At 34.5% G+C, this 26038-nt stretch overlaps 1 protein-coding gene across 1 annotated transcript; it reads left to right on the top strand.

Annotated features, from left to right (window-relative positions):
* The first annotated feature begins 9146 nt into the window (after positions 1–9146).
* LOC145667508 (uncharacterized) lies at positions 9147–25681 on the top strand. The gene is made up of 8 exons (XM_081734984.1): positions 9147–9288; positions 12754–12915; positions 15705–15863; positions 18568–19163; positions 19411–19468; positions 21517–21648; positions 22412–22646; positions 24464–25681. The coding sequence occupies exons 1-8, from the start codon at positions 9151–9153 to the stop codon at positions 24637–24639; spliced, it is 1656 nt and encodes a 551-aa protein (XP_081591110.1). The 5' UTR covers positions 9147–9150; the 3' UTR covers positions 24640–25681.
* The last annotated feature ends 357 nt before the right edge of the window (positions 25682–26038 follow it).

Here is a 26038-nt window from a genome sequence, read left to right as displayed (position 1 = left end):
AGTGGTGATGAAGTCGGACACTCTTCTGGTGACTGCATCCATCCCTGATTTCTCTCCAGACATGTTGTATTGTAATGTACGTCACGTAATATAAAACTACCTTTATCGGTATACAAAAGAATATGGATGTTACAAACTTGAATTTATATATACATTAGGTGTATAAATTAGAATTATTGAAGTTGTAGATATCTGTAGTTCCTTTGCTGTTGGATAGACAACATATAAGTAGCCAGTGTGTTGATAGTTCAATTAGTTTTATGTTTCTTTCCATAAAGTAATTCTCTAGACCAAACAAAATGTTAGTGATCTTATTGATTAAGTTATAAAATAATTATTTCTCTTGTTTATGTTTTTGATTTTTTGTTCTCGGTGGACAAGGTGAAAACTGTCTCCGAAATACTGGGAAGTTTCCAGTGATTTCCAGACGGAAGGATCCTTGCAGAGGGAACGCAATGTTAAATATAAGGAGAGGTTGTATAGTCGATGGTCTTAGTTCCTTTCAATTATTCCTCCTCCCCTTTTTCATAATTTGGCCAAATAACCAACTTTCATGCTTGATTTTCTTAAAGATATAAAAGAATTTTTGAAAAAAAAAAAGTAGCTTTTAGTAGGAGTGCATTGACGTAAAATAATACGCCTCACGATTTGTAAGTGGTAAAATGTGTGACGTAAAATAATAGCCCCACTCTTTCTCCCTCCCCTCCTCAATTGCAGATCTGAGAACTCATTTCAAAAGTAAAAAGTATAATTTATTACTTCCCTAACAAATGTACTAACCTTTATTCCACTAGTTTGTTTATATATCCAGTATGTTACTAATTTCAGAATAACTTTTATTTTCCGAAAAATAAAACTGCATTTGTACAGTAAACAACATTACAAACAAACTAAATCTTATGTCCTCAGACCTGTGCAGTTGTAAGCTCTTTGGAGTTTATTTTCTTTCACTAAATTTTGCCGGTTGTTGAAAGAAAACATTTGTTGTGTGTGACACAAAATATTTTTCCTCCCTATTATCCGTATTTTCTCCTTCGACAACCAGTACTGGAATCAACCCCCCTTCAGCGGCTCATACTAGTATATATGTATGTTCCAAGTGACTTATTCCTAATGAATACAGGCCTTTCGTTTTCGTTTGGGTAACATGAAAATTCTCCGAATTAAGACATTTTATGTTTGATAGTTAACTCAAAATATTGTATTCCATTCATAACACTTGCAGTGCGCATTGGAAATCTTTCTATAATGGACGGACATCATAGTGCTTTCCCGACCGAACGCTCGAATTAACGATTATCCACAATGGTAGTAGCATGGATCGTCCTTGGTTGTACTACTTGGAAGCTGTTGTCCTTTGAAATACGTTTCATGACGGGACTGACACTTAACTGTTGTTACATTTAAAAAAGAATGTAATAGACTTTTCCCTTTATAACGAACAGCTTGTGCACATACTGAACTTATGCACAAGTATATAGGTGTTCTTTGAGTTTGCAACTATTTCTCAAGTCTGTTCATAGGAGTCCATTCTCAAAGTATGCTTCCCACAGCCCTGCGACTCCGCAAGGACTCTACTACTTCAATATCTGTACATAAAATAATGGTAAATACCTCAATTTAATTTTGAAAAAAAATCCAGGAAATCGTACACATGTTCCTCTCCGTAATAGCACTAACTTTGTTCAGGGCGAAAAATTTCCGGTCGCCAGGTCGTCATTGGCGACCAGTGTTCAGTAGGAATGGTTTCTGCTTTAACTCGCAGGCCTGCACAGTTTCTGTTTCGCACGAAAATAATTGTCACCGAGCGAGAGAATGTGAAGCCTTCACAACAGACATGGAGAGGAAGTCTTCACAACGTTGTAATTCACCCCTCCTTTCCCACCCTCAATCGAAATGATTTGCCTCCCGGCGTACCAACGCGAGGGATCATTTCCCTCGCTGTTTGAAGGTAGAACAGCTGGGGGGACAGCCCAGTACCTAGAATAGATTAACCAATCATGTTACGATGTCAGTGATAATAAATGCATAAAATATTTTTTTTTTAAATAGATATTTGCATGAAATACCATTATCACTGCAATATACAACTGGTACTTCAGTGGAGAGAGAGAGCGTTACACAAAGTCTTAAGGTAAGATATTTTTTTAACATGTATGTGAATTGTCCAGTTCAAAATTGATTATCCTGAATCTAATTGTCTGGTTTTGAAATTTTATGCCCTGATATAATCCAAAGACCGTCGAGGAGGGGGACCTCTCATAATTTGTACGTGAGAGATACTGACGACCATGATTTTTGGATTCGCAAGTGCTTCTGACTTTGAAATTTTGCGATGTGTTTTGTTCCTTTAGGTGTAGACACTAACCAACAGATTGGATGTGACTTGTAACTTAAAGTTTTCGATTTCCAATTTATATACATTACATTTATCTTATTTTTTTGGTAAGTTATTTATTTATTTATTTATTTTCATTTTACAGTAGTTTACCCACAGGTTGATAATTAGTGTTAGAATATAGCATGTAATTTCATTAGTTTTTCTTTTTCCTTTCTTTTTCTTTTTTATATCTTAAAGTTGAAATTTCGTCATGTATTTGTGGTTTATTTTCAAATATTTTTATACGTGTTATTGTTTGATACATTTTAATTCTCCAATATTGTATAGTCTTAAAATGTCATCTCGTTTAGGTTTTCCTTTTATACAGCCCAGTCATAATATCTTGGTTGCTGAAAAAGGTAGAAATTATACCTGAAATATCAAAGCAAATGGTTACCCAACCAAATTAATAAGACAGTACCTAGGGATTATTATTTATTTTCGATCAAGCGGTGTTAGTTTATAACAAAAGCTTATAAATTTCCTTGATTTTAGTATCTCAGAAATCAAGGCATAGTGTTCGATCTGTATGTAATATGAATCAAAAGGGATGTGCACGTTTCTGAAGTTGGAAAATTGAAAGGGGAGGTAAAAACTAGCTTAAGTATTTCAGAAACAATAACAACATGCTAGAAAAAAATTCACACTTGTACTCATAAATAATAAAATTAGATCATTTCAAAGTTAAAAAATGTGAAATTTTCGTATTTTAGCGGTGCTCTTATTAATATTTTAGAAAGAATTATTTCGAGAATTAGTGATGAATCAGTGAGATTAGATCCTTCATTACACGAAAACTCGATTTTTTCCCAAATTAAAATAAATAAATAACTTAAAGTTATAAGACTTCCCAGATTAACTTTTCTTTTCGTATTAACCATTGTTCAGTGGTCTAGATCCAGTTTAGATTTAAATCATTCAAGTTCGTTTGAAGTTGTTGTCCCGTTTATTGTATAACAACACGTTGTGAACTATTTATTTCTTTGAAGAATTCTTTGACAGTAAACATTAAAATTTCCGGTATACTTAACAAACGATGTATTCAGAATTAATTCTAATAAACACAACGTGAACATTTCACTTTCTGGCATTATTATATAATTGTTCATTTTATCCGTTATTCTTGTGAACTTAAGTAATGTAGGGTTTTAAATGAGATTATAGAAAATAGGACGGAAGATAATAATGGTCTAAGCAAGTCATAACCTGCTTTCTTGAATTCCAACTTACTAGCTAGCAACTTTGGTTTGTTTCTCATGCTAAAATGTCAATCTGAAGGGTTGTAGGTGTCCTCGATACATACAATGATTCCATTGATTTATGTCTTTTATTAGCAGCGAGGCTGTATAGGATGAGATCTATCATTTAAATCGTCATCATCATCAGCATCATCATAGGCATTCTGCTATTATTGGCAGGTCACTTGCAGCAACTGAGAAGCTTCCATGCTTCACACTCTTTCGCTGACCTCTTCGTCTTCACGTACGATTTTTCTGTTTTTATATCGTCCATTAATTATAGTCTCCATCGCTCCTCCTCTCTTTCCTGCCACCATACCCTCTATTGTCCCAACCATTTTTCTTCCTCTTCTTAATAATATCTAACATTGTTGTTTTCTCCCTTACCATTTCTAACACTATCTCATTCGTTTTCCGCTCGATACAGCTAATTCTCTCCGTTCTTCTCCACTTCCATATTTTGAAAGCTTTCAGTCGTTTTTTGTCATTTTTGCGTAATGCTCATGTTTCTGACCCATACAGTACAATATTCGACACGAAGCATTTTATGAGTCGTCATTCCTATCCTTGTTTTTATTTCACGTTCATATTTCATATAATTATTAATAATACTACCCAGGTATCGAAAACTAGTCACCTGTTCTATCCCCCCCCCCCCCCGTCCTCCTACTTCTATAATTTAAAGCTTACTTATCAATATTTCTGCACGTGTTCCTTAGCCCATGCAAGATCTTAGGGAGAACAATGAAGTGTATGCCCGATCGGGTTGTGTGTCATCCGACGAGTTTTCATGACTTACTTGAAACAGCTTTCTTTGACACTGTCTTTTCATACAGAATAACCAGTCTTAGATGGGAGTTGATCAGTGTTCTATGTCGTATTGCAGCATTATGTTTGCCATTTTAGAATATTCATAAGTTCCAAGACCGCTGCCAGTTCTCCATTGAATAGCGTCTCTCTCTATTGCGGTTAGGGTTTTCTGGTTATGTAACGTGAGGTACACCAGCCCACGTGAATTCCTATAAGTTTCCGTTGATATCTTATTCAGCTTTTCCATATCCTGATTGTGATGTGTTTCTAAGAAAATCATTTTTCATTTGAACTTTTCTTTTATATCTGCTACTGCTTCTAAAGATAGTAGGAACAATTATAAAATGACTGAAGGAAAGTTAGATGCGACACGATACGGGTTTATCTTTCGAGCTGTAGTGTCCAATAAAAATAGGTTGGCAATTAAATAATCTAGAAGTAATAAAATCTTTAAAAAGAAAAATATTTTTAAATGCTTTTAGGTATTTTAAAGTTTCTGTATTATTTATTACATAACGTGACTTATAGATAATTTTTATATTGTTTTTATATATTATATGATTTTTATGTCTTATTTCATTGTGAACAATACAATTTGGCTCTTTCTTCCTCTTGATTCCATGCCAACGCCTATAATTTGAGTTCTGTGTTTTCTAGTGTGAAACAGAAGAAAATATAATAGTTTACATACAGCCTGTATGTAAGATGCTATTTTCTTTTGTTGATGACTATGCATAATGTAAACATCATTTCTGTTTACATTGTATAAAGAATAAATTTCTCAAATCTGACCCCATTGAAGGGCATTATATGAATAATGTCCTCCATTCACTTGATGCCTATGAATACTTAGAACATGGCTTGAATATCCACCTTTTTAATATCCATAGATACTACGAGTAAGGAAGTATATTAGACTTATATTGCTTTTGTTATGCACATAATTGGGTTATTTTCTGTCTCTTTCCACTTGTTGCTTTAATTTTCTGTATATACTTACTTTAATAAGTGTTTATGAAGTGTGATTTCTTTAGTGCCAATTATGAACGGATTAAGTATATATATATTTCTTTTCCAAATTCATTGCAATGTTGTCTGGTAATATTATTCTTCCTGTTTTGTGTGTAAAAATTTTTCGTACTGTCCATTTTTCTGCGTTAAATTATTTACAGTATTTTTCTTTATTACCATTTCTTGTTATTGTATTTGCATTATATTTCTATCTTATTTGTATATTCTGTAATCACTAGAACATCACGTTAAATTTAAGTTACAGATATGCATAACTGTATTTATTATGAATATTTATTCAAAGTAGTTCAGTGTTCAGGAGAGGTTTCTTTTCAGCGTTTCGGATAACTCACTTTACTAAAACTTTGTACTCTGTCTTCTCGGAGTAAGGTTTCGTTTCAATACAGGTTCCTTAGGAATAAGTTGAAAAACTGATGATTTCTTATTTGTTTCTAAATTTAATTTTCGTAGTAATATACCCTTGAATCTTCTTATTATAACTTATTTCTCTCAAGTTGTGTATTTTCATGTATAATACATACCTTTCTCTGTTTCTTTTCAGTTATTGTTTTATTTTTTATAATTTCTTTTACATTTAGATATATTTACATTTCAATCTCTTTTATGTTTATTGACATTATTTTGGTTCTTTTTACCTATTTTATAACATTTTTATAATTCAATTTTTAATATATTTTGATTATACTATTCGTATGCACTTGTACATTCATGATTTTACATTTTTTTTAAAATTTTAAACCATATTCTTAACTATTATTCTTTTGAATTTTGAATTTTGTTTACAATTTTTGTTTTACAGTATTTCTTTTTTACAATCTTTTTTCAGATATACTTTCAAATTTTATATTTTATGTACGTACGTATTACTCTGTTTGTGTGTTTTAAAATATTTGTATATGTATACAGTTTTCCTATGAAACTTTATTTTCTTTCGTCGATGATTGTGTTTTATAGTTATGAAATCTCCATGTTTCTTAGCAGCTATTTTTTTTAATTATATATGTTTCCAATTTTGATATTTCTTTATGATATTTTTTCATCTTATACATAATTTTTATTCATTTATTTGTATTTTTGTGATTACTTTTTGTGTGTATTTACCTATGTTTGGAAGGATGTTTTAATGAATTCTGTATTATATATTTTTGAGTACTTATTCTCTATAATAATTTTGTTTATACTTTTTGATATTTTACAATTTACATATTGTTCATTACATAATGTTATTTTTAGATATTTTAAATTTTGTATACTGTTTTTATTTATAATTTGATTTTTATATTGCATTTCGTTGTTTACTATTTTTAAAATATGATAACTTACTATGCTTAATTCTAATTACTAAGTTTAATTCTAATTAATTATCTAAACGAAATATAACGATGGGAGGGGGGTAATTGTCGCGATCGTCGAAAGTTCGGAAGGGTACTACATTTTAAGATCGTCGAAAGCTGGGAGGGGGGTATTTATCACAAACGTCGAAAATTACTGACTCTGATTCTTCCAGTTCATCGCCTTCGATAGCCAATGTCTCCGTTACAAGTCCACGCTGATATCTCCGAATCAAACCATCAATGCTTTCAGTGAAATAAGCTGTTCCAATTCTCAGATCTCAATCAGAATGTTAATTCCTGAAGTTCTGGTCCATCTTAGCACTGTGCCATCTGCTGTATGTTCTCCAGACTTTCCACATATTTCATTTTGGCCAAGTAGCGTAGTTAGAATTCAGTAGACTTACATGTACAGTTAATTCAAGTCAAAGTTCTTGTTTTTATAAAATAGTATAAAATAATAAATATAATAATAAATATAATAAATAATAAATATAATAAAGTGGTAATAAATATAAAATATTTAAAAAATACTGTCGAAATATAGATAGTTTTTGGATATTTTATCCTTATTTTTTCGGTAAATGTTCGCTCCTAAAACTTAATTTCCAAAATACATAATTAAATAAATGAAATAAATGCATTAAATTTGTCAAAAGCCGATTTATGTATTTTACATGAACAACTCTGTAAAAATTACCAAAACTTTTTTTTTAAATGTGCTTGTAAATTGTCTTCACTGAAGATTTTTTAGGTGCACTTTCCCCCGTTCGAACCAAATTTCAAGCAAAGAATTATGTTTCCAATATGAAAACTGTTGTGCTTTATTTAGCTTCTACTGGAAATATAGTCTAATGTGATTCTTGAGGAGACACTAGAGATACTTTACTTTTTTTAAAAAAAATAATGTCCCACGATTATGTTCCAAGACTAAGTTAGACGGTGATGATAATAATGGACGAGATAGTGAAATGAAGAAAGTAGGAGGAAACGGGAGAACCTCTGAAACGTCCGTGATACGGTGTTTGTCCACCATATCAATAAGCCTAATTGGCGTGAGCTGGGATCAAACCAGGAATCTCATGCACTAAAGGTGAGTTCTCTACCACTGAGCAACCGCAATCCGTTAGAAGTGCTTCATGACAAAATAATTAGCGTTTTCGCTTTTAGTTGGAAGACCCAACTTCGTTTTCTTGTGTACTAGTGCATGTGGCTGGGACCCTACACAAACTATATATTTCCTTACCACTAAAATGGAAAATATAGCTTCGGAACAATCAACTAATGTAGACAATTTTCTAACATTGTTTCTTGACTTGAATTTGTTGTACATTGTGAGTGAAGTAGATAACGTTGCAAAGCCTGCATTAAACTAAATTGACAAGTAAAGTAGTTCATGGTATTGTAGATAATGCAGGTTCTAGAGGGCATACATCCATTAGATACGAACGTAGATTGTGAGTAGTAAATAGTTGATTATGGATGTAGCCCAACAAACCAAAATAATGAAGAAAGTAGATGTAGTAAACATTCCGTTACTGACCTACTTATAATAACAGTTACTAAATCAATAAAACGTTATCGATTATCAACTAATAACAGCTGCTAAATAAATAAAAAGTTATCCTACAGAAACTGTTAACAATTCAGCTACTGTTAATATGCCCTTCAATTTGCTAGTATCCATTAAAGTTTAAATTGTAAATGAAGTAAGATTATTGTTCATCATTTCAGTTACTTCACTGTAACATTTTAATCTATTATTTCTAAAAGAGAAGGAAAAAGACAAGTTATCTTTATTTATTTATTTACATTTATTTCTGGAATAGTATACCTCTATTTTATATTAAAATAGTAATAATAATAATAATAATAATAATAATAATAATAATAATAATAATAATAAACAATGTATATAATCTCAAAACAGAACTAAATTATTTATAAATATTTCTTAAAACGGAAAGGACAATCAAATAGCAGATATTTTCTGACACGCTAAAGTATATTGCTGTACCTTTAAGGTGAATCATGAAACCAACATGAAATTAACATTTGAGTCATCAGTCAAGCAGTTGTATTGTACAAAAAGTAGCTGTTATAACAAATGGTATAACGCAAAATCAAAAAGGTCACTAACGGATGTTGTAGATACTGGTAGACTTCTCTAGAAATAAGACTTAGCATAGGAGCGCAAATAAGATTCCGATAGTTTTTTTTCTTTTTTTTAATTAACATGATCCATTGGATTGCATGACTTTTACTCGCGCAAGATATAAATCTAATTTGCGTTCCTAAGTTGTTCGAAAATGAACAAAATTTTCCTAACGTGTTATCACCTTTCTTTACAGATAGGAGAATGTATGAGTGTATAAGAATTCTTGCGTCTGTTCGTAGACAGATAGAGGAGTCTACCCGCACATTGTTAGCGGAAGGGAGAAGACTCCAGGATGCCGTACAAGGACCAGACGAAGGCAGAAGAAATGCCGAAGGCCAGGTTAGAATCCATTTAATGACTTAGCTGATTCACAGTATAATTAATTTTCGTCAGCTTATTTACAGAATAGTATCAGAAAAAAAATTAAAAACTGTCATCTACAAATATATCTACACATATGTTTTACAACTTGAAAAAAAATTACTGTGGCGTAACACACTACTAGCACTTCCTAGGGATGGTGTAGCAAGGGATTACGTCTTTGATAAATTTAACAAAGCCTAACAAATTAAGCAATATTTCGTAACTTTAAAAAAATGATGTTGGATGCCCGCACTACAGAGGTAATGGAAGTAATCTTTCTATATATAACAGGGTTCCCACTGACCCAAAAAATCAGGGAATATCAGGGAATTTGATTTTTGTTAGAGAAAATCAGGAAAATTATTGAGAAGTTCTTTAATGTGGGACAAATTATTGAAAAGGTAGGTTGTCATGATTTGTGGTTAACTCTGAAATCAGTTGAGCTATAGCATCTTGAATGTCTTAATGTTTGGCGTGGGAGACCCGGGTTCGATCCCCAGTGGGAGCTCACGTGGTTCGGATTCCACGTTAATCCGTAGTTCGCGTCTCGTATAGCCTCGCTGCTGGAAGGGACGTTAAATTCAAAATCAACTCAACTCATACCCTTATAGCCGCTTCAAAACAAAATGATGTTCTCATTCGACCTGTTTATACATATATATGTGTTGTGCGCATAATCAAGCATAATTCATCGACACATATGCACTGACTTTAATGTTTTTGTTTGTTTGTTTGAAAGAGTATTCTTTCCCGGGTGTTCCACATAAATTTCATGAGGATCTAATCATATTCTTCGGAACTAGGTCATGAAACTTTTGAATGGCTGAGTTTTCGTACTATAATTGTGTGTACGATCGCGTATGAATTCGACATAGATGCACCTATTTTATTGATTTACTTTTTGGCTAAAAAAGTATGTTCTCATGGTTATTTTATATAAATTTTTATTAGGATTTGATGATAATCATCGGAGCTAAACCATGAAACTCCTCAATGGATAGTGTTAATATCGTAATTAATCGACTTCACTGTGAGCATGCTCACGCATAACTTCAGCACAGATGTACTGATTTTGATTATTCTTTTTTAGTTTTAAAGAATATACTTTCTCACAGACTTCATATAAATCTTTTCATGATCTAATGACTCTTTGGAGTTGGACTGGTCAACTCCTTCACGGCTGATAGTGTTATTTTCACGTGTAATTCCGTATCGCGTATACCGATTATATATATAGATAGCGTCAACTAATCCTTGAGAGAGTCCAAGCATGTTTATGACGTCATCTATTGACTGATTGTGGTTTCATGGGACCTCTTTCTGAACTCTGGCAATCATTTCTCCCGTTCCTCTGACAATAATTAAATCATTCATTTATAGAGATAAATCATACATCTGTCTTCCCCTAAAAGAGTACATACAGTATAATAAAAATTTTACAATACGAGATGTATACCAATATTACGTGCCGTTTGCCCATGTTTTCAATTTTCGAGTTACATGTCAGCTCTGGTCGTTCAGATATGAGGCTCTGAACATTAGTATGTCATTCGCGAACATGTTCATGTTAGCACAAAATTTAAAGTTTGGTGTGCTCTTATGTATCGTAGAGTAATCGGTCCATTTTTTCTTTGCTGAGAACAGGGTTACATGGGCAGCTTACTATGACATGTTGCATGAGCACCTACTCTCTCAGATGATGGAACTGAAGGCCAAACATAACCTTCCAACACGATGGAGTACCTCCTCATTGGTCTCGAGATGTTAGGAACTTTTTGAAATGACGTTTCACTGAGAGACGGATTGTGGTGGTCAAGGTTAGTGCCTACGAAACCCCTGTTCCAGATCTTGCCGCACTTCGTACACAGATTGTTGCGAAAACTTAACTGACTTGTTGATGCTGCTATGTTGCAGCATATATGGATAGAGCTTGAATATCGTCTCGATATCCTGAAGGCAAATAGATTGGCACGTGTAGAAGTAGTGTAATTGGCAATAAAACTTTGTAGAGATGTATAAAGGTAACCAAGGAAGTTCTGTCGCTTTTTCACTCACCACCTTCAAACCGATATGTCACCTAAAATGTACCTGCAAGATCAAAAATAATCCCCATCAGCATCGACGACTTTCTGCTAACTATCTGGAAGGCCATGGATCCATCGCTGTAGAATTTGGTGGATCGTGAAGCGAAGAGGATACCAAGTGCATTTTGCACCTCTACTAGGGATTTGAACTGGCGTTCTCTGAGGGATTGTCCAAGGAATGGAACAGGTGATAATCGGACGGTGCAATGTTCGAGGAATATGGTGGATACAATAGTATTTCCCATCCAAGGCGCAGAATGGTGTCCCGGGTCATCCTAGCCACGTGAGGCTTAGCGTTGTCCTGTAACAAGAGGATCCCTTTGCGATTCAGAAGTGCTGGCTCCAGAGTTTTGAGTTTTTCTTGAACACGGCTCAACTGCTGACAGTACTCAGTTACATTGATCTCTGACCAGCTAGTAGCAGTTACCGGTGCACGATGCCGCGAGCAGTCCACTAAACACACAAGAAGACCTTCTGGTGCAGTGCTGATTTCGGCTGTTTTGGAACCGGTTCATAGGATGCTAACCAATAATGACGGCGCCGTGGAGCTTTGTATAGGACCCACTTTTCATCACATGTCAACACCCTGCACAGAAATTTTTCCTTCCTCAGACTTGACAGTAAAGAAACAAGTGTCTGCTCGTGTTGCTGTCTGACAAGGAGTCAAATCATATGGGACCCATCGACCCAACTTGCAGTGCCTTCCAAGTTGAAGGAGGAGCTGCCGAATGGTTTCTCCACTCACACTGATTTGTGGTCCCAGTTCCTCACATGTCTGACCACTGTTCGCCTCAATTGCTGTCTAAAGATCTTCATATTGTACACGTGTTGGTGTTCCGGCCCGTGGTGTGTCTTCGAGTGTTTCGCCACCGTCCTTAAACTTGTTAAACCACCGCTGCACTGTCCGCGTAGTCACGACACCCTCACTAAAGGCCTGACATATCTTCCGCTCCGCTGCAGCGACGTTTGACCCTAATTTGAACTCGTACAGCATACAAGCCCTTATGACGCACTGTGGAGGTTCCATGTTCACTCTGTTCTCACGCAAGTTCACGATGTAAGTGAACTGCCACAACCAGGTAGTATGTTGGATATACCCACACCAATAACTGACCTTTGCCTTATCTCCATTGACATTCAACTCATGTTGTGAGGGCCATGGAACACAGACCTGCACGAAAAGCGACAGAACTTTCTTGGTTACTTTTATAGAACATATTGCAGAAAACCGCATGTCTCTATCTCGTATAGTTTACGAGCTATGTTTCATTGTAATGGTAGAGAACTTTGTGGACACTCCATATTATATACTTTATAAACAAAAAGCTTTACATTGTGTATTTATTTCTTTTTTCAGATCGACGAGTTCGTCAACCGTGGAATGGACTTGGAGCAGAGATTGGCCACAGAAGAGGAATATCTGATGGAAACTATAAGAAGAGCGAGGATTGATATCAGTTCCTGTGTTCTGGATCTCCAGCTTGCTACTGTAAGTTGTCGCAGAACCAGTGAACACGAGGTCAGTATACTTGAATTGTTCAACATTGTATAATATTGTTGCATTAGAAATTAGTCTTTTTATCTGGATAATAACCTCATGTTTCTCATCATAAAAGATAAATATATGTGATTTAATGACAGTAATAAGGTGAAATGTAGAAAGCGATATTTTAACTTTCTTTAGAATTGCTTTATCTGGTCATTTTTGTGTGTGTGTGTGTGTGTGTGTGTGTTTGTGTGGCGATTATTACAATAGTTAAACATATATAAACTTAACTATTGTGATGTTCTTAAAATAAATTAATACCATATTAAGAATTAAAACATCAATTAGAATCGTCAAATAGATTTTCGTAATACATTTTTTATTATTTTTAATAAATGATACATACTATTCAATTTGTCTGCTTGAGGTCCTTCGTGGCTAAGCGGTTAGCGTACGCACCTTTGGCGTGGGAGACCCTTGTTCGGTTCCCGGCGGGAGCTCATGTGGTTCGGATTCCACGTTAATCAGTAGGTCCCGTCTCATATAACCTCGCTGCTGAAAGAAACGTTAAACTCAAAATCAACTCAACTCAACTTGTCTGCGTAAATCGATTCTTAATCTGAAGACCTAAAATTTCCCTGATATCCGTATTATACATATACACGTAACTTAATTCATGACTCCATTAATTTGGATACTCTTTCTGTGAGATTTTGTTGCCTATCACAACGTTTCTATTGCCTTGGTAGCTTGTAAATTTTGATACGAAAATAAATGAAATTTTGTTTAATATTTAGAAATGATTTCTTTCATATGAACCAATTATTAAAAAATACATGTCTTTGCTTATTCAATTTAGAATGGATTATTATTATTATTATTATTATTATTATTATTATTATTATTATTATTATTATTATTATTATTATTATTATAGAAAATTAAACTAAATTTACGTCCCATGATTATGCCCTTTAGGCTAAAGGAAACGGATCATTAGTGAAACTGAATGAATATGAGAAAACTGGTGGAATGAAAATGCGGAAGAACATTATGAAACTCTACGGACACGATGCTGTCTATCATAAATTCACACAGTCTGTGATCGTCTCACCAGAGGTGAGCGTTCTATCAGTGAGCTCTAGAATATTTAATTACTATTCAAAATATTTAAAAATTCGTGTACGAGTATAGCAGAAAAATAGATGAATTCTTTCTCTTATATATTTGAACATAGGCACTTTCTCTTAAAACAAAATTGTTAAATTTCTTCAATGTTGCCACTTGTATTTCTTTCTTCTACGTTACCTTAAAGATTAATTAATATATATTTTTATTTATTTATTTATTTATAATTGTAAAAATATTAATAAAATAAAAAAATGAAATGAAATATTTGAGTTTTACGTCTCACGATATGCCGGCTAGGCTAAAGGAGAAGGTGATGATGAGAAATGAATAAAAATGGTGTAATGAAGAAAGTGGGAGGAAATGGGAGAACCCCAATGAAACTCATCCACACGGGAGTTGGGATCAAACCCGGGATCCCAAGCACCAGAAATGAACGCTCTACCACTGAGCCACCGCGGCCCCACAAATAAAATAAAATTTATAGATGTTTATACAGAGGTAATTATATGATAAGTTTCATTGTCACAGGTTTTAAGTTACTTACTCGCATTTTTAAAATATCCAAGTACTTTATTAGGGATGTAAGTGATTGGTACGGCTAAGGTTTAATATTACGAGATGCGCCTATAAAGGTACTCGAACTTAAGCAAGGGAGGCCCAAGTTCGATTCCCGCCGGGAGCTCATGTGGTTCGGATTCCACGTTAATCAGTAGGTCTCGTCTCATATAACCTCGCTGCTGGAAGGATCGTTAAACTCAAAATCAACTCAATTGAACCTAAAAAAAAGTAAAATAACACTGGAAATACTTTTGTCTAAGATTTTTTATTAGTGCCTGTTTAAACCAGTTTTGTGCAATTTGTATTTGAGTAAACGTTCGACAAATGCACATAGTGTGATGTCGTTGTACAAAAGTTTTGAACGTCAGGTTTGATCGCCCACCACAATGTACTTCAGAAAGGTGTTATCCTGTACTGCAGTAGCCACCGAATCCTCATATTATTCTTTCTTATTGGCTTTTTTTTTTCTTACTGTTCTGTTAAAAAATCAGAGACATTTGCAAAACAAACACACATCTTCCTCATTTTCAGGTCCTTCCTTAAAATTAACCAAAACTTTTCTTTGTTTATCTCGAACATGGTTGACAATTGCTGTGGAATTATATGTTTATCAAATTTCAACGATATTTCTCCATATTTACCTCATTTCTTGACGTTCAATGGAGTTGTGACCTAGTATCATCCACAACACTTTTGTATCTACATCTGCAACGTTTCAATAAAATATTTATCCAATTTGTAACAAAGCATAATGTTAGAATATTGCTCTATTTCGTCACACGTGTTTCGTACGATGACTTCACACTACATACATTTGTCACAGGCATATCCAGATACAGACTGCATCAAACTAACAGGAAGCTTAGACAAAGGTGTTTCCAGTGTTGTTATACTATGGTAATATTTTAAAGGGAGGCAGCTGTATTTGTTAAAGTTTATAGGGATACCTCGTACTTAAATCTTAAATAAATACAGATTAACTTTAAAAAAATGAGTATACACTTTGAGTAGACTTAACGCTGTAGAATTTTAAATATATATATATATATATATATATATATATATATATATATATATATATATATATATATTTACATTATTATTAATTTTCTACGTTATTATTATTATTTTAGGAGGATAGTTCAACGGAGAGTTTCCACTCAATTGATTACCTGGATATGACGATAGAAAACAATAACCCGGATTTGACAGAAGACTCACTGGAGGAAGGGATCACTGGAGACAGACGGTACTCTAGTAGTAGTACCGGTAGCTGGATTACTGTTTCTGAGGTATGTCTGCATCAGTTTCTACTACTTTAGTACCTTGTAATTTTTATCTTAACATTTACGAAAATAAATGTAGCTTTATATGAACGAATTATCAGACTTCCATACTATGCTGTGCATAAATGTTGGAGTCTTATACAACAGTTCTTTCCGTCCGTCTGTCGAAAGATATCAGAACAAAAACGGTAAGAGATATCAAGAAGCAATTTTTCGCAAACACTCCTCCCTTAACTCTTTGTTCAAACCGGAAGAGGTTCAAATTAACCATTTCCTGTTTCAACGTTGGTTGCCATACAACAAAAATGGTAATGAACAGCAATAAGAGGTTTTCTGTAATCGATCATCGTCTTAAGAGAACATACCGTCCAACCCACAACACTCTACCAAAACCACAAGTGGTTGAAATTTACAAGTACTTCCGGTTTTAATACGACTCTCCATAGAACAAAAACAGCAAGAGATAGCAAATAATGGCTTTTTAATATGGATGGAGGAACAGGTCTTATCTTTGATCTTATTCCTCTGTTGGAACCAGTAGTTATAGAGGTACTACTTCAAGTTTAAGTATTAAATTTGTATAATTTGGAAGTCTACCGTAGTTTCACACGAAACTTGTTTGTTTAATAATATTTCGTTTATTTAATACAGTGGACCACAGTTCACGACTCCCTCTATTCGTCCACATATCGGTTCACGAATGATATTTCGGGCTATGAACACACATTTGTATCCATGCTATCAGTAGTGCTTTCAAGCATTTGTCATACACATTATTTGTCAGGGTGTTGTGTCCAAAAATTTCTTTGCATTTTTTTGTATTATTTTAGTCTTCATTATATCTAATTTAGGATAATTAAGAATATTTTCATTTATATCCTTCATCACAAAAAAAAAAAAACGCTTAAAAAGATAAAAACAAAAACACATTTCTGTGGCCAGAACAGATCAATTGTGTATATTTACATTAATTTAAATGGCAAAAATAATTTTAGCTCTTAAACAGCTTACGAAACGGATTAAATTCAGGACGCAAGGGTTCACTGTATTTAATATGAATATTATTTCTTATTCAAACATTTTATTTATTATATTCTGTATAGTTGTTAAATATATTTTTCCAGTGGTATACGCAGTATAAAATCAACGGGGAGAAGGGGGCTTCAAGGACTTTATTTCATATATTTTCAGGACTAGCGTGATTTCTATATACAGGATGTTTCAAAACAACACCGACAACGTTTAGGAGGTGATTCCTGACACCAAAATAAGACAAAAGTATAGACTAATCTGGATGAACAAATGCTCCCTTTTGGAGTTATAAGCTGCCGAAAACGTGAAAAGAATGAACTTTAAAGATCCATAGCTCTAAAACTATTGGTCCTACCGTAGTAAGATCAAGACTTCACCTAGGAACTAATATGTGCGCTATTCAAAAATACATGTTTCAGAATCCAAAGGTACTCACGCAACTATTTTTATAGAGGGAGTTTAGCTACCGGCATATAATTTGAAGTGCTCACCAACTACCTCTATAAAAATTGTTGCAGAAGTACCGCACGATTCTGAAACTTGGATATTTGGGTAGAGCACATACTAGTTTCTAAATGAAGTCTTGACCCGATAGAGCTTTGAAGTGTTTTTTTTTTTTTTTTTTTTTTTTTTCACGTTTTCGGCAGCTTATAACTGCGAAAGGAAGCACTTGTGCAACCAGCTTGATATATACTTTTTGTCTTATTTTGGTGTCAGGAATCACCTCCCAAACACTGTCGGTGTTGTTTTGAAATAGCCTGTATATAGGGTGCGCAAAACAACACCATCAACGTTCATAAAGTGATACAGTATATCATTTGACGCTTTTACGTATTAAAAAACGTGAAATATACTGTGGCATATCACATCTCAGCGTACGTTATTTCTCAACACGAGTAACCACGGAGCTGGCGTTCCCTAATACGTCAGATGTCCCGCTTACGCATTCCGTATTTACTGTTGTCAAAGCTTACCTTTTCCCTACGTAGACTCACCTTTTAAGTCACAGTATATCTAAAAATTCTGGTGGTAGCATGTCTGGGATTTATGTTATGAGGGAATCCCTTGCACACACATTGTACATTACTAGAATAATGTATTTTGGATGCATATGCATAACTTCCTTTACACTGGTATGAACCACCACTCCACGGTCTCTCGTGTTCGAAATAACGAGTGTTGCAATATAGCTTTTCCATACTTTTGGGCAGCTTTAGCTGTAAAACTAAGACTTTTCTCCATAGGTCCATATGAATTTTCTTTTGTCTCGGGAATCACCTCCCAAACGTTGTAAGTGTTGTTTATTGAAACACTATATATATATATATGAAGGAAAAAGTTCGAGGTTTAACCCCCCTCCTGAGCAAGATATTACGGAAAAATTAAAATTTACTATCTATGTTGGAAGTACATGTTTTTCGGTTTTGATATAGTATCGTCAGACATTTGGGGAGTCACTTGAATTACGAGGTTCTAACCTCCGTAAAAATCACATCGGAAGCCGATGCCCAAACCATGCTCAAGCTATCAGGCTGGTAACAGCTCATGGGCTGAGGCGATTTCTCATAATTGCGCTCCAACTAGGTTTCTCAAGAATTGCTAATGTGTTTAAAGTAATGTATTGTTGATGGTTGTCCATTTTATGTGACTTACCTCTGTTTTTCTTTCTTTGATTTAGCACTCATATGACAACAGTAGTGATGAGAGCTTCTGTTCTATACTTGACACTTCGACCTCAGTCATGTCATTGCATTCGCAGCCAGTGTCTGTACCATGGCTGAGAATGTTGTATGGCTATTCATCATACACCATCTTTGCCATTATCAACATGTCTGAGGCCCAGCGTGTCAGCGGTCTCAAGATTTTGTTGATAATGACCACTCCAGAGACTTCGGTCCTTGGAGTGTCCTTATCTTACCTAATAAGTTCTGAGAGGATTCGAATTGGAATGCCATGGCAAATCGTGGACTTGCCCGATTACGATCTCAGTGGCATTCCTCGAGAACACTCTCCTATGACTAACTTCTTCAGAAGTGTGTATTGCTTGTGGCGAATCCTCCAGTTCCAGAGGTGGGGAACCCCAGCAATTGCACTTCCAGAAGTAGAGGTTCAACTAGGTGAAGCTGAGGTTGAAGTGCAAGTGGAAGAAGAGGAAGGATCACACTCTAATGGCAGCCACAGAGAGGAAGAAGCCAGTGATGAAGAGAGGAGGCCTAAGGATGAAGAGAGGAGGCGTGTGTATGGCCCAGTTGTTCGACCGCCTCCCCGTTCCAGGTAATACTTCAAAGTCTTATTTATTCATATATATTATTTCTGAAAATGGTTGTGGGTTATGCACTTTTAGCGACCGTAGTATTTCTCATGCCCAGCTTGTTAGAGACCCGAGAATTATATTAATGGACTTAATAAGACTCAAAAACTTAATTGAAATTATTTACAATAAATTAATTTATTTTATTATTTGTTAGTGCACTAAATTGAATTTATGTTCACACGAATTCTAATTTCTTTTTTATCTTAGTTTATCTAGATTCCAAAGGATAAGAAGCTTAATCTTCCGGCGGAGACAAAGCGGAACGGTAAGACAATAAAATAGAAATTAATTTATAATCAGTAGTTTCTTATTTATTTTATTTTTTATTTATTTATATTTATGAAATTTATAAATTTATTTTTTTTTTCTATTTGTACTAACGCTAAGTGTAAAAATTCTGACAAAAGGTATAAATTGTGAGTGTGAAGATATTAAGATATAACTTCTGAAGAAACTAAATTGACGCTCACAGTTCTAACTATTCGTTAATGCCGAAAAATTCAATACAAGCCGCCATCTTCTTCAGCGTATAATGGATCATTGCATCAAGAGAACCAGGACCCAAATATTCTTTGCAGATTGAAAAGTTTGAAGCAAATCATATATATTATTTCAAGCTATCAGGGAAAATGATGTTATCAGCTGAGCTTTATTAGTTAATACAAACTATTTACTGAACTAATTGGTTTTATTTTTATTTTTCACCATATTACCAGCAAGCATAACTCCACAGGTAAAAACAAAAAAAATCACAATACAGATGAAACCCCAATAATTAATTGAAACAGAAACATTTATGTATTATGAATTACCATATTTGCTACAAGCTATGTAATGTTAGATGTAAGCTTAACCATATCTGAAATATATATTTCTTTTAATTATGTGATGGAAACCATAAAATGTGATTGAAAAGAGCAATGTGTGTTTATGTAAATAAATAAGCTTCTGAAGAAAATGGAGGTTCCCATTGAAAATTTCGGTATTGACAACTGGTATTTAGGCGCATTCCGGAGTTTAATTTAATAGTTGGTTAGGATATAGTTTAACTCAGTTTTTTTTTCCTTCGCTGCTACCTCTGAAAAGGAAGAAGTGAAATTGTCATCCATACTTATAGTTCGATCTTCTATTACAGAAATAAAGCGAAATCCACTAATCAATTGTACCTTAACCCAATTCTAGAATACTCTTAGCGTTTAATGAAAAAAAAAAAAATGTTCACAGATGAGAAATACACCAATCGATAGAACAAAATGATATGTGCGACTGTAAAAGGTCATGCGTAGTTTTTGAGAAAATGGAGGGAAAAAATAATTAATTTATAAACTTAAATAATTTATCCTGTACGAGAGCTTATTGAGGTAAAACGTTAAAGTAACCTTTCATTAAGCTTTTCATTAAGACATAGATTCTTAATGAGATATAGCCCGAAATTATCATGAACTCTTAAATTTTTTATTTTTATTTAACTAATATATTGTCCAAAAATAAGGCATTGGCGCAAATCCCCTCAATCTTGGAGTTGGAGGGAATGTCCCCCCAATAATCCGATTTGAAATGTGTATTTTTGGGGGTGAGGAGAAGAAATATGATATTATTTGTGTCCGACTGCTACAAAGGAAAGAGAGATTAAATTGATGTTCCTTGCTGTATAATATACAACAGGTTCACCTCGGAAATCAGATTCATCTACCGTAATATGAGTCTCTGTCTCCCCCCACCCCACCCTTCCAGAATAAGCCTCAAATTGCCCGCCTCCCAATGTTGAAGACACTTGTGCTCCCTTGATCCTCCACAGCATTATTTTTCTACTTCATAACTATTTTGAACATCGCTTAAAAAAAGGAACGGTATTACCCGTCCCCCCCCCCCCTCCAATGTTGAAGACAGATTTGCGCCGATGGATAAGACATACATAAATCGATAGATCCCTTGGAAATGAACGAAATAATATGCTTTAAGCTAAATTCTTATGCTTAGTTTTTGGGAAAATCGAAAAAAAGGAAGATACTAACTTTTGTGGCGCTAAGAAATGTGTCGTTCTTTACCAATAATAAATGACTGTTTTTAATATGCTGGAAGAAATAATACTACACATGTGGCAAAATTCACTTGAAGTAGGAGATTGTACTTATTGTTGACACAGCACTGTTTACGCATATACTGCTGAATTCCTAGCTGTTAATGCTGTTTATATGCAACTAGAGATATTACGTAGGAAATAAAAGTACAGGGGTATTGTTACAAGTAAGATGAGTCATTGATGAAACAGATTTGGACTGGAACTAAAATAACTTGATTTATATTTCGTAGGAGGAAGCAACACGAAAACGGACCACTCCACCACCAACTGAGGAACGAAGTCATCCCACCTCTCCTCCTGAGACCTCGCAGATGGATCGTGAGACGATGGTCAAAGAAGTTTTCGTGGAGGAGATCAAGGAGGTAAACTGATTTATTATTTATTTATTGATTGATTGATTCCAATGATACTAATAACAGTATTAGATTGAAGTCATGCAAAAGCTTATTTTAATATTTAGTTTGCAAAACTCGCCGATGTTGAGATAAGCCTAGAATTAAAGTCGATGTTTAGAATACTCGGATGTTGCTTTCTTTTTAACCCAACAATCGGCACGTGTATAATACCCTTGGTGTAACCACGTTTTTACCAGTGCGTTGCATCCCATTCTTCTAAAGGCTTTCCTACAAGAAGTTATTCTCAGAGGTGAGATACGAGTTTCAGCAAGGAGGTAGTTTCTTTTATCTGTAGTTACGTTGTTTATTAAACTGAATGCCTTAACTCTCAGCAATAACTTTAATTATTTTTCTTGCCTCCTTGATGATTTGATGAATTTCTGCTTTAGGAAAACCTTGACTATCTACAAACACTTGAAAATTATTTAATGTGGTGTTAATCATCTCTTTGAAAGCTGGAAAGGAAAGGAAAATAAATATATTAGATTCTCAAGAACAATACTAATTTTTTCTTTTTCATAAGTGCTCCTCTATTAGGTGGAGAGGTGATTTTAACAACCAGTTCGGGCGAATCAGTGCGAACTAGCTGAATGACATCACTGATACTGATTTTTTTTTCCGAAACGCAAGTAGCTTAGAATTATCATTATATATAGTTTTCTATATGAAATTTCAAGAATAATAAATAATGCTTCTCTATTCTCATTAAATTTCTATTGTTTTATTATAGCACGAACGGCAACAGGAACCAAGACCGAGAAAACAGCGACAAGAGGTGACCGAGAGGTCACCGCGAGAAGTCGATGATGATAATCTGAGGGAACACCCAGTTCAGGAGCCGCCGTATCCATATCCCATATCTTGGCGAAGTAGACTTCTCTGTGTAATCAGTTGTGCAGCTAGATGCGTTGTCGCCCCGTTTTCGGCTTGTTTGGGCTATGAAGTGGACCCGTGCGACAATTGGTGTAAGTTATTTTCATATTTTAATCTGTACAAATTAGTGTTATCACCATAAGAGTTATGATCATTAATCTTTATGAGTTAATCTTTTATGTACCAGTATACAAATGTTTACTTGGTTACACGGTGAAACCATCTTATAGCACTGATTACTGATGTTATCCATTGAACTGAAATGCAACTAATTCATACCTAGTCCAGTAGATTGCAACTTTTTGTGGTAAACAAGTCTAGTTGTCTATATTCATTTATTTCAAATTATATAAATATATTTTAATCATTTAAGTTTTCTCTTGGTGAACGTGACTTCCTTCGAAATTGCAAAAGAACTTTTCGTGTTTACTGACACGTAACATCGTGACCCATATGTCAATAGAGATCAAGCAACCTACTTCTTCCACCCTCCATTTTTTTGTTGACACAATGTTGTATGTATCAAAATTCGAAATTGTCTTGATCATAGCGATAAGTAAATGGCAGTTTTCCTCGTTTAATAGTCGCAGTTGGATTTTCGCATTAAAAAATAAAATAAAATAAAATAAATAAATAAATAAATACAAAAAGTGCTACTATTACGCAAGTGAACACGGTAGTTTGATTATGAACGTTTAGGTCATTAGCGAAGCCATGACTATTTATATGTCGGTCTTACTCGACTTTTGCCCGAATATCACCTATTTTTTGTGTGATTGGATGCCTACTGTGAGGAGCGTCTTGGATATAAAAATTTCCACAAAGAAAGTGACTGTTATCTTATCTTGCCCGTAAACAGCAGAAATTTCTTAACAGGTCTGTGCAATATTTACACCTTTACTGAAATAAAATTGGAAAATGTAGCGCAGTTTTGCGGGATCTTCACGGTGCAATACCTTACGTCTAACTAACTTCATGGCCTATGGAACCCGGAGGGTCAATGCCGCGTTCACAAGCCAACTAGATCCAGCTTCTGTTTTGTATTCCTATTTCTGCGAGATCCATTTTAATATTGCCCTCCTATCTGCGCCTAGGTCTTCCTAATGGTCATTTCCCGATTGATCTTCCAGTCAAGTCTTTGAAAGCGTTCCTACTTTCTTCCAGCCTGGCTACATGACCTGTCCACCTGACCCTCTTAGATTTGATGACCCTAACAATGTTTAGTAAACCGCATAAATTATGTAGTTCCTCGTTATGAAGTTTCCGTCATTCCGCTTTCACGTTCCTCTTCGGTCCGAATATTCGTCTCAGGATCTTGTCCTCAAATATTTTCAATATATGTTCTTCCCTCAGAGTAAGCGACCATACAGCATGACAGGCATGATTATCGTTTTATATATTTTAAGCTTCAAATTCCTCGACAGAATTCGCTACGACAAGAGATTTTGAGCTGAATAATAAATAAATATAGATTTTGAACTGAATAAGTACGAATTCCCAACTTTTAGTTTACATTTAATTTCTTCGTGAATATGGTTTCCGTCTATTAATATTGATCCTAGATATTTGAAAGTATCCTCTTACGTCTATTTGTAAGAATCCCATCACTTATACATCTACTAGCTTCAACTGTGAAATGACCTTAGGCCGGACACGCTGCGACTTATATACCCAGAGACTTGAGACACTAGGCCCATTTCGTACGCGAAAAGCCTACTGTATTAGAGATACCTTATATAATACTGTGTTCAACGTGTAACCTCCCTCTAAATATCATTAGTCCCCATGAGTACTAATAGTTCCCAGATGAACCCAAGTACAAAAACTGAAATTAGAAATAATGCTATTTAAATTGTATCAAATATAATAATTCAAATCCTCATTATTTTTATATTTTTGTTCATTTTAGATCAACGAGAGGAAAGAAGAAGAAGGTGGGAAAGACAATTTGGAAACAGGGATCTTCCTCCCAACTTACTTCATCTCCGCCATGAATCTCAGTGTGGCCGCTGCTTCAAGTTTTATTTTTGCCCCTGCTGCTGCTGCATTCCTTGGTGCGACGATGAGCGAGAGTGCTTCCTCTAAAGAGGAATTGAGGTAAAAAGATAAGAATATCTAAACATAATATATCTTTCGTTTTATCAATTCGCTTTAATGTCCTTATCTGTATTATGTATTTGTAAGTCTTCGATATTTCTCTTTGACGTCTGTGTCTCGGATTTTCTGTATTACTTGTCTGCAGTTATGATTTCGGGTAATTTGACGGACTCTCAACTCGGCGACTTTTAATTCATCTTTTTCAATCCTTTAGGTTGTCATTTTGCGGAAGGGTTAAGTATTATGTTAAGAAGATTAAATTCCAACTACCTATCGTTTTACCTCAGAATATTCCATTTCCTCTTTAAATTACATCCATTAGACCAAAGGATGATATGTATATATGTGTATATAATCTATGTAATAATTGTAGTTATTCAAAATTCAATAGTAAGCTTTTGCTTATTCTCAATGAAAAGTCGTTTTGTAGAATCTAATGCAGTGAAACCTCACAATAACGGACACCTCCACAATACAGACAGATTTTTTTTTTAATCCCGTTAAAACTGTTTGTATTATAATAGGACAGGAGCCTCAGCAGTCTTCTTTTCCCCTAATGCTTTAGTAAGCTCTTTGTTCTATACATATTCAGTACAAAAAGTGCTTCTTTCAATTAAAAAATAAAACTTGGTCACGCTACAGTAAACAGAAATTCTCTTCTCTACAAAACATCTTTCAAATTCAATCTCAATAAATTGGTAAACCACCACACACAACATTCTTCATTTTCCTGTGCATCTATCCAAACTAAATTGCTTCCTGGCGTTACTCCTTCAACACTTTCTATGGTGGAGAACCAATTATAAGACCAAGAATTCTACACGAAATTTCTTTTCTTCCCTGAAAAAGTCACTACTTGTGTTTCCCTTGGCACTTGTATCTTCCCCTGCAACCCCACATAAACACATCTCTTCAATGATACTTCTATTTGTTTACAAAACGAATTCCTGCTTTACTCCCCCAACAATTGGAACATGTCTTCTCTGTAACTGTCAACTTTCATTTACAGACAAATAGTTACGTCCTATCAATGCCCGTTATTCAAAGGTGTCACTGTAGTAGGAAGATTTCTGCATGAAATTTATATTGTATTGAGTTTATAACAGTATTTAATGATTATTGTTACACTTTTATTCTTCAAGAAAACAAAAATCATCATTACTTAACCTCACAAGATCAAAGAATGTTTCAAATTCTTTCATATAAGTTTCATATAGAACCAGTAGTACAGGACTTGTTCCAACGATTCAAGTGAAAAATGTTGAGTCATCCTTCCTACATCATTGGCCTGTCACGTTGGGACCTTCACAATTCGGTCTGCTGAAGAAGCCACTAAGGTGACAGGTTTTGATGAGATGACATTTCACTTATGATGAAATAAAGGCCA

The sequence above is a fragment of the Thermobia domestica genome, chromosome 13 (genome assembly GCF_964235325.1).
Source record: "Thermobia domestica chromosome 13, izTheDome1.hap1.1, whole genome shotgun sequence".
Lineage (NCBI taxonomy): Eukaryota > Metazoa > Arthropoda > Insecta > Zygentoma > Lepismatidae > Thermobia > Thermobia domestica.
The sequence above is the reverse complement of the archived record's forward strand: the minus strand, read 5'-3'. Positions and strand labels throughout refer to the sequence as shown.

Bases quoted from the DNA above. Each gene is read 5' to 3' on its own strand.
- LOC145667508 (XM_081734984.1), top strand. From the start codon at position 9,151: ATGTATGAGTGTATAAGAATTCTTGCGTCTGTTCGTAGACAGATAGAG. The intron at 19,469-21,516 runs GTAAGACAATAA...TATATTTCGTAG, and splicing joins GGCGGAGACAAAGCGGAACG to GAGGAAGCAACACGAAAACG. The intron at 22,647-24,463 runs GTAAGTTATTTT...TGTTCATTTTAG, and splicing joins GGACCCGTGCGACAATTGGT to ATCAACGAGAGGAAAGAAGA.